At 39.1% G+C, this 10,000-nt stretch overlaps 1 protein-coding gene across 2 annotated transcripts in view; it reads right to left on the bottom strand.

Moving 5' to 3' along the window:
• The window catches only part of rrp1 (ribosomal RNA processing 1), a 54,964-nt gene that overhangs the window by 4,132 nt on the left and 40,832 nt on the right, over positions 1-10,000 (bottom strand). For both annotated transcript variants that reach the window (XM_086052271.1, XM_086052270.1), the window contains exons 13-15: positions 9,230-10,000; positions 1,944-2,084; positions 73-139 (exon numbers count right to left, since the gene is read on the bottom strand). The exon at positions 9,230-10,000 is cut by the window's right edge and continues 197 nt beyond it. In XM_086052271.1, coding sequence (XP_085908397.1) covers positions 73-139; positions 1,944-2,084; positions 9,230-10,000 — 979 coding nt within the window. The remainder of the gene's footprint in view (positions 1-72; positions 140-1,943; positions 2,085-9,229) is intronic.

The following is a 10,000-nucleotide window of genomic DNA, read 5'->3' as shown; positions in this document are numbered from 1 at the left end:
CCTCCAAGTTAACTTGTAGTTAATCACACATTTTATTTATTGCATTTACATTTACTTTGAACATTTTCTCACCAGCTGTTTTATTATTCTTTAGATGGAAGGTCACCTTCTTGCTGTCTGATGTGGGGGTTTGAACAATCTGTAGAGGGAAAAAAAGAACCAACAGAAACAATGTTATGTAAATGTATTTTTTAATCTCTGATTTTTTTATGTGTAGTCAAACAACAGCAATAAACAATACAGAAGCATTTGCAATTATTACAATTTTCTGGGCGAAGTGGTAAATTTTATGAGGAAAAAATGAGGGTGCCAATGTTTTTGGCCATGACAGTATGCATACATAATCACGATTATCTTGTTTGGTATTGAAACCACAATTAATATTCCGCTCCCGGAAAAAAAACGTCTGGCATGTACTGCCAACAATGTCTGGCTCATGACTATCATATCTAACGGCCTATTCTACTACATGCGACAGGGCTCCACTTGGCCAGGGCAGGGGGTTCTTTTTACTCTGACTCGCTGTGTGTCCGAATATTTTGAACCAAATGTAATGCATCCTCTAATGTATAAGATTTTTAACGATCATGTGACTAGCAGCATTTTTCAATGTAACTGCTGGTTGCTTTGGAAACCCGGCAGCGACGTTACAGCGCAACGCGTCTAAGATAAGTTGACCCGTCAAATTGTGGGCGCGTAGTAGTTCTCTCTCTTTCTTTCATATCAGAGACAGTAAATTTTAATAAACTATTTTGTAAATATGCCATAATTTGGCAGAAGGCTATTTTTCATCTGCAGTCCATAGACGGATGGCGTCACCCCAAAAGAAAAAACAAAAATACAAAATACATTTTTTTAAAGTACTATTAAGCTTAAAGTACATGTTACATAAGACAATAAATTCACTAAAAGTAGAGTAGGACGCTAATTCAATATCAATATGTATCATGATAGTCTTGTGATTGATATCAATAGAAAATGCCTTGGATAAAATGTTCGAAAAAGAAAAATAATCAGAAAACATACCCTGCCCACAGCATTGTGAGTGTTGTAGGAATTGTTGTATTTAATCTTTCTATCAACCAGTTTGACATTTTCATAGTTGCGTTGACTTATTCAAGTCTTAATATTAAGTATTGTATGTTAAAACAAAATTACTTAAATTCAACCGTTCTCCCCCGGGTTCAATTGCAAAAAAAAAAAAAAAGCAAAACAATTCAATATATCTCGATCGACCAATATGAAATACAGTGATCCTTTGCTACTTCGCGCTTCAACTTTCACGCCCTCGGTGCATTGCGGATTTTTCAGAAGAGTTCATAAATTAAAAATGAAACAACACATCGGGAGCTATATTGCAGAAAGACGCATTGTTTCAAAGATATGAGTTGACTTGGAGGCTTTGTACATACACACAGGCACTCATAAAAGGCGGTGACTGGTTCCCAGCGCAAGCTCGACCAACGAGGGCACAAGTGGATTTACTTTTTCCACACACCGTACTGTACGTGAGCTGACTGGGTGCGCGTCATCGCAGCCTCTCGCTTAGTCTCGTCCACTATTCAAATGTGCCGTTGATTTAGAGTCAAGGCGGATACTTTCTCCTCCATATTTGTAATGATGCGTTTGCTCTAATAAAGTATTGTAAAAAATTTGATAGTACAGTACAACAGCTGTGTTTCTATGTCGTGAACGCAGCACGCTCCCGGCCGGCACGACTTAAGCATCGCCAAATAAAGTGTGAAAGTGTTTGTTACTTTTGTCTTAGGTTGACCGAAAACAGCTTACCTTAATTAACTACAATCCCGTGTTGCATTTTATCCAAAGGACTTTATTGATGTTGTTGTGCAAGGATAAATTACACCACACATGTCAAAGTCAAGGCGCACACACACACACGCGCACGCACACACACAAAATTGAAGATGGAAGAGCATCATTACCTCGTTGCCCTTTGGTGTTTTGCATTTTCCTTTTGCCCTGAAGAAGAGTGGTGTTGGAACTTTGGCATTTTTCTGAAATGTCACCAAGTCACATGACAATGTCTTTTGCGTGACTTTTGATGCAGATGAACCATGAATTCCCTTAAGTGGAGAAGCATTGTGAGATACTGTGCATAACCAGCCAACAATGTGTCTCAAGATGTCTTAACAACATAAATCAAAATATCTCTAGACATTATGGTACATCAAGACATCTTCAGACAAAGATTTGAAGACCCTTTTTCTTGAGACATGACAGAAAAGCACATCGGATGCCCCAAAACTGATTTTTGTCTCTTGAAGACATTGGATGGCTTAAGACATATTTCCTTTTGTCTTCAAGCGGAAGTCAACCAAAACATATTTTTTTCAAGAATATGTTCCCAGCAGGCCGACTAGTTGAAACACGGCATTCGGATTAACTTTGCGTTTGTGGAATATAAGTTAAGCAGCAAAATGCACTCGTTTTTAGCCATCTCTGGGGGCGGCCATTTTGTCTTCTGTCGACTGAAAATGACATCACAACTGCTCACAACGACCAATCACGGCTGACGTGTTTTCTGAATCTGAGCCGTGATCAAACCGCTGGTTAACTATGCTGTCATTGTATGATACGGCACAAGGTTCCGGCTTTAGTGGCTAGCAGCAGTTATCATTAGTTGGTAGTTCAACAGATGCTCCTTGACTTGCTTAATTTTTTTTTTTAACTTCTTTCTATATTGTGGACCTAGATTACTTTGTAATGTGCTGTCCATGTTTAAAGAAAGCTGCCTTAAATTGCACTTCAAGTCTTTTTCATTATGAAAAAAAAAATAAAATTAAAATAAAACTTTGTCTTCATTAATTTATAACAACACGTTTGCCTAATAATTGTAAGAAAACATTCAGTTCAAAATGTCTGGCAGGATATCTTGATATGTATACACGGTACCACTTACAAAATTGCGTTAAATTGTGTTCTTAAATCCTAAACTGCCATATTCAACATTAGGGGTTTTATGGGCAAAAGCGTTTTATAAAATGAAAAAAAAAAAAAAAAGATCCGATCCGTGTCTCAAAATCTATGAACAACCCGAACCATGACTTAAGTGATCCGTTGGACCACTAGTTAGTACCAAAGACAATCTCCTGGTACTCATGCGAGTATACCACTCCTGAATATAGGGCTATCTGAGAATACAAAATTAACCAAAATAAATCTGAGGCGATGATGATTTCAGGAACTAGGGTAGTACAATTAAATACAGAATTTTTATTTTGTTTGTCTAAACAGGGATTTCGTTATTTGGGAATTGTTGTCATTAACCATCCCATGCAATTATTCAAGGCTAATTAAGTTAATTACACAAATAAGAAGTGACCTGACACGCTGCAAGGTCCTCCCTCTTTCTTTATTTGGCAGAGTAGAGACACTAAAAATGAACGTTCTCCCAAGAATCCTCACTTCATTTCAATCTTTACCCAGAAGAGTTCCAGTCTTCTTTAAGACACTGAATAACTTAATTTCTAAATTTATCTGGGTAAACAAAAGACAGAGAATAAGACTGAAAATCTTGACTATGGCAAAGGACATGGGAGGTGTGGGTTTACCTGACCTTAAACATTATTATTGGGCTGTGCCATTGACTGCAATAGTGTCTTGGATTACTAAAGATAAGGAAAAAGGGTGGTTTATGATAGAGCACGGCACAACAAAGGGGATCGCATTGGCAGTATTGTCTTTTATGGATACCAAATCGGTCAGTAGGCTCAAAATTGAGAATGAATGGATTAAACCTACTCTGAAAGTGTGTGCAACGTTAAGAAAAGATTCGGGGGACTAGAAACAATCTCAAGATGTATGCTGATTACGGGCAACCCAGAATTCACATCAAATGTTTGATGGAAAAATGGTCAAATATTTTAACTACTTAACAATTTGAACCAAACGATTTCTACAGATACCTAAATAAGGCACTATCTTATGAGTCATTAAGAGAGAAAGTAGAAACGCAAAGTGGAAGAGGATTACAGGGTTCTTGCACCATTTGAAAAGTCAGCTTTAATGCTTTTTAAGACCTTAAAAATATAATTTAAATATATAACAAATATAACATTTAAAACATGTCACAACAATTTGTTGAAGAAAGAAAAAAAAGTGAACAAAGAGCTTTTTTTCAAATAAGGAGACCAATATAAAAAAGAACACCTCCAACATTTAATGTAAAGCAGTTTCCATTGTAAATAAGTCCTCACAACAGCCTTTCTCAAGCCAAAACGTTGAAAAACATACATCCATTATCCAAATCGCTTATCCCCGACAAGGGTCGCGGGTGTGCTTGAGCCTATCTCAGCTGACTTCGGGCAGTAGGCAGGGGACACCCTGAACTGGTTGCCAGCCAATCGCAGGGCACACAGAGACAAACAAACAACCGCACTCACAATCACCCCGAGGGGCAATTTAGAGTGTTCAATAAACCTACCATGCATGTTTTTGGAATGTGGGAGGAAACCGGAGTACCCGGAGAAACTCCACGCAGTCACGGGGAGAACATGCAAACTCCACACCATTAGACGTTTTTTTTTAAGGACCAGCGGGAACCATGTATTACAATTTTGTGGTAGGGACAGATGCTCAAAACGTAAAACACCTTTCCCAGATATATAAAAGGATATCTTATGATACTTCACAAAATACACTAAATATCAAGGAATAGTGGAAATTTAAACTAAATGCTGTAATTCAAGACGAGGTGTTGGAAGAGTTGTGTAAAGACAGTCAAAGGATTAAGGAGTCAATTATGGAAAGAGTTTGATTGGAAATTAAAACTGAGGTATTTCAATGCTCCTTCTTAAGATAGCTATGTTTGTAAAGACACCATTGAGTGATAGGTGCTGGAGTAACTGTGGAGGAATTGGAATGGGTGACTACTAAGGACGTCACAATATCGGCAATATCGTGATATCGGGATATTAAGATTGCCATGATATATCGCGGTTGTCATGTCACGATATTAATAGCAGCAAAATTTGTTTCAAAGCCACAGTTGTTTCCCATTTGTGCAGTTCCAGCACCCTCTGATGATTAGTTTATTAGTGCAGTTTAATTTGATGCCACCTAATGTTTAGTCGCCAATTGTGATAATATCGAATCGTGACATTTGTATATCGTAACATCCCCGGTGACATGTACATATCTTTTAGGACTGTCCGAAAGTTGAAACATTTTGGAAAAATGTTGAGGTTGAAATTGAAAATATGGTTAAGATAAATGTTCCTTTGGATCCTGTGGTCTACTTCCTTGGAAATATCACAAAGGATAGATATGATTCAAGACAGAGGTACATTTTACGAATCATGTTATTGATTGCCAAGAAAATGCTAACTGTGAACTGGAGGAGTATTACTGCACCGACGAGACGCCGTGTGCATTGACAAAAATATTTTCATCTAGTTTTCGTTAATGAAATTAACACTACACGGAACAGATGACTGCAAGTCTTCATATGACAATAGATGTTGTTGCCCTCGCATGAAAAGATGTGATGCCTTATTTAGACTATTTAGGATAGGTTGTTGAAGCGGAAGGAGGTATCACAGACCATTGGAACTTTGATGTCTATTTTTGTTAGATTTTTATTCTAATTTTGTCTTATTCTTTTGTGCAAGGGGCTTATTTTGTTTTGTTAGTTTCCTAAGTGTGAAACAGGAAAACTAAAAGTTAAAAAAAATATGATTGGGGTAAATAAAACAAAAGAATGTCTTCGTAAGAAGATGAAAAAGATATGAAAGGCCCAAAAAACTGGACAAAATTGTTTAAAAATTGGAGGGAAAAAAGCAAAAAAACAGAGCTATTGAAGAGGCAGCCATTTACATACAGCACTGGCAAGAATACAAATAATACTGAATTAAAGGGATGGTTGGGCCATGTTTTCACTAACATGTTCATTTTATGTATTTTTGGATCGGGAAAATGAAAATAGTTGTCATTTTGTTGTTATTTTATAAATAAATTTGGCAGAAATTAGTAAATAAGTGACTCCATGAATAACGCCTCTTGTTAATGAGGAAAATGGCCGCGCGGCGGCCCCTACCGTTCTATCCTTGTTCGGTCGGAGTCACTGGAGGGACCGATTACAAACTCTCCATTGGAAATCATTGTACTTTTATTGCTTATAACGTCCAAAAACGGTGATAAATTGGCACCAAAATTTATGTGGACATCCCATTTCAACATATCAAAGGGATTAACCTCTCCGTGGCTGATTTATATGAGAATGAGGAAATGTGGAAGTGAGCAGAGCTACATAGATACATGCTGGGACGAACTCACACTGCTTATTTGCTAAAAAATAAATAAATAAATAAATAAAGGACCCTGCTTCTTTACTGATCATGGTTAGACGTTAAACACCTGTCAGGATATTTACAGAGACTGAAGTGGGAATGAGTAAACGTGCACATTTATTTGGATGACGAATGGCCCCGATTTACAACACAGCATCCAATTTGGAACGTAACAGCCGAAATGGCGTGTTCCAATGCGGCCACACTCGGCTGAAAGCACATGCCACTCCGCGATGATGCGCACGTTCAAGACAGCCTCGGTGTTCGATGAGGTCTTAGCTCGCTCAAGCTGCAAGCGGCGTTGGAACAACGCACGCAACTGCTTGGGAGGCAACCCCGCGACATGAAGATCGACGCGGGTTGGACGGACAGTAAGGAGCTAATGTTGTTGTGCTAACGCCTTTTGTTTTAACGGCCTGAAGCCAGTTGTTGCTATTAGACGTGCCGTTATCCTACTGTTAGCCGGGGAGGGATAAAGATCAATGCTTGCCTGATGGCTGCCTGCTGTTCGCTCCCAGTCTCAATGTGTTTTAATACTGATGTCATTTTTACATGCAAACCTATTATTTAAGTGCCGATGTTAAGATCATCCAAGAGTCCCTGTAATGATCACTTATCTTAAAATAAAGATTATTAATCATATTAAACTAAATAAATTACAGCATAGCATTAGTACCTGCAAAGCAATAGCATTTCCCAGACTTTGGTGGAATACACGCCTAGATATCTAAAGAAATAGAATACTGCTTTCTTTATTCATTTATTTAATTATACACCTTTAATACTAAACATTTTTAATAAAACCAAGTGTTTAACAAATGTTATCCTCATTCTCAGATTTGATATTAAAGACTATCAAAGTTGGCTCATTTGTGCAGAGTACAGCGCCCCTATCCCAACCAATGTGAACGACAGGCACCCAGTGAAAATCACTGCCATATGGGCTACCATCTCAGGTAAAGTAGTTAAAAGATCTTGATTATATATGGCAGACTACAGAGGAATCAGGAACTGTGAACCAACATCATGCTATTGTGTTAGGTTAAGTAGTTTTACTAAAGATTTTGATGTAATCCATTGCTAAATGATTGATGTGTAGGGTTAGCGGGTAAACTTTGTCTTGTAGTCGATTCTGAGCTGTCGACGCATAGTAGCCCGTGTATTGTGACTAGGGCTGTCCCAAATGATTAGTTTTCTTCCAATTAATCTATCGACTTTTTCCAATTAGTCGATTAGTCTAACAATACTTTTTTTTAACTAATCCAGCAATTTTTGGGTTGACGATTATTAATTTACAAAATCACTTCTGAACACTTTTTAAAAATTCTCTCTATTAAAGTAAAAAAAAAAAATAAAAAAAAAACTTTTGAAATTGAATGAACACTCATCTTTTAGGCAAGCATCATGACGTGCGAACATGAATGAGGTATTTCTCTATGCATTATAGTGAAAGAATGTATGAGCTCATGTTAAACAGCCCAAGTATAAATATAAATATATAAATATAAAGGAAATAACTCGTAAAGTCCAATGAGGAGCACCCTCCACAAATGCAATGGGCCTCATGTCCTGGACAATCATTTTGTGTGAATTGATATGCTCTTTCTGGTGTGCATTCCTCTTTTTTTGGGGGGGGGACTGTGTAACAGTACCGTATTTTCCGGACGATAAGTCGCTCCGGAGCACAAGTCGCACCAGCCATAAAATGCATAATAAAGTAGAAAAAAAAACCATTTAAGTCGCATTTTTGTTGGAAATTGTGCGCTTTAGTACACATCATTTCCACCGAGCTACGATGGTAACATTTAGCTAACATGGCAGAAACACACATGTAGCATACAAGAAAGTTACGGTAAGATAACTTTAAAATTTCTGGGGAGTGGGGGCGTTGTGGAATGTAACCTAAGCATACTGTTGCCTCTATTCTATTTTTATTTTAAATTGTTCATCATTTAAATTTTAAATGACATGTCTGTTCTTGGTGTTGGATTTGATTTTAACCAAAAATGCGACTTATACTCCAGTGCGACATGTTTTTTTTTTCTTCTTTTTTATGCATTTTATGGCTGGTGCAACTTGTACACCGGAGCGATTTATAGTCTGGAAAATAAGGTACCTGGCCGTCCAGACAAACTGAGCAATCATGGGAAAAGAGCCTTCGTGAGAGAGGTACAGAAGAACCCAAAGATCACTGTGGCTGAGCTAGGGTTGGGCACCGAGAACCGGGCATCGAGTGGAACCGGGTCCATCATTCCGGTTCTCCCAGAACCGATCAGATTATAGAATGTTGGCGCTAAGTTTCGATTCCTAGTTAGCAGCGCGGAAGAACTGCGAACGAGGTACGACCAATTAAAAAAAAAAAAAAAAGGGGGGTGTGCGCAGGCGGGCTCGTGCCAACCGAAGCTGCGTTGGAATAGCACGGAAGCTCGCCCCCACTCAAGCTGTCGTGGTCCTCTCTGTCAGCCCCTCCGCTCGGTTCGTAATAGCCGGCAAGCGCGGTGCGTGGCGGCGGCGACTCTGGGCGTGTGCCCGGCCCTTCCCACGGATCTCCACAACGGCGGCTGCTGGGACACCGCGGTGGCAACAGTCGCCCTGCGCGGGGTAGGTTAAGCTGCCCGGGCCGGCCCGGCTGGCTCATTCGGTCGACGCCTAGCCATAGAAACTGACGCGATGCAGCTTATGACCAAAAGTCAGAATCGGCTAAGTACGTCTAATGGCAACATTGAGCCAACAAGTTCAACACACAAATGCACAAATCCAGCTAATATTTACCTTATAGAATACGCAGCTGCAGCATATACATAAATACTGTACATACAGACACACTTTGATGAATGGGTACATATGCATGGGAAAGTGATCTGATAACCGGTAAGTTCACAGATGAATCATATCATTAGTAAAAATCAGGTTATACTCACTTTTATCTTCTTGACACCCGGTACTCTGTCTGCAATATCATTGGTTGGCGTGGAAGACTCAAGTTCATCAGCCTCGAACTCAAACCCCACGGGTATTTTTCTTTTCTTCTTATTTGGCTTCCTTAGGGAATAGGATGCTTCATCACCCACCTTGGGCTCCTTTTCCATGCTGCTAACCTCTTTCAGCTGTGCAGATCTTGGTTTATTTTTCTTCTTCAGTGGAGCTCCCATTTGATGGACAGATGCAAATTCATTTTCAATGGTCGTACTTTGGCTTGCAATCGTTACTTTATCTGATTTATTAATTTTTCTCCTGCACTCAGCTAAATCCTCAAGTTTGAGGGCTGTGCCCATAGCAGAATTATTACAAGGTACTGACAGAGAATCTGATGGGATTTGCTGTGGACAAGCTGCCAACGCTTTGACTTTTTGAGCCTTCAGACCTTTCTTTTTTGTCTTGGCAGTGTTTAAGGCCTGGGGTTGAGGTTCATTGGATGTGATCTCATCGCTAGCTGGAGCCACTACTCTGCCAACTTGTGATTCAAACTTTACACCGTTTAAGGCGCTCTCGTGCTCTGCTATCACTGCAGTTGTGTCAACCTGCTGCGCAGTACAAGTCTCATTGTTCTCTAACTCTTTGATCTCTGATGTTAGCCTCCTTTTTTCTTTTTTTGATTTATTGTTGTTGGTTATGCAAGAACTGAGTTTGCTGGCTTTATCTGAGGCAGAAACAGATGAATGTTTTGTTGCCTTTTCTTCAGACTCATTCAG

The sequence above is a fragment of the Filicampus tigris genome, chromosome 14 (assembly GCF_054856515.1).
Source record: "Filicampus tigris isolate MCC_2025a chromosome 14, RoL_Ftig_1.0, whole genome shotgun sequence".
Lineage (NCBI taxonomy): Eukaryota > Metazoa > Chordata > Actinopteri > Syngnathiformes > Syngnathidae > Filicampus > Filicampus tigris.
Note: the sequence above shows the minus strand (reverse complement) of the source record. Positions and strands in the feature narration are given on the sequence as shown.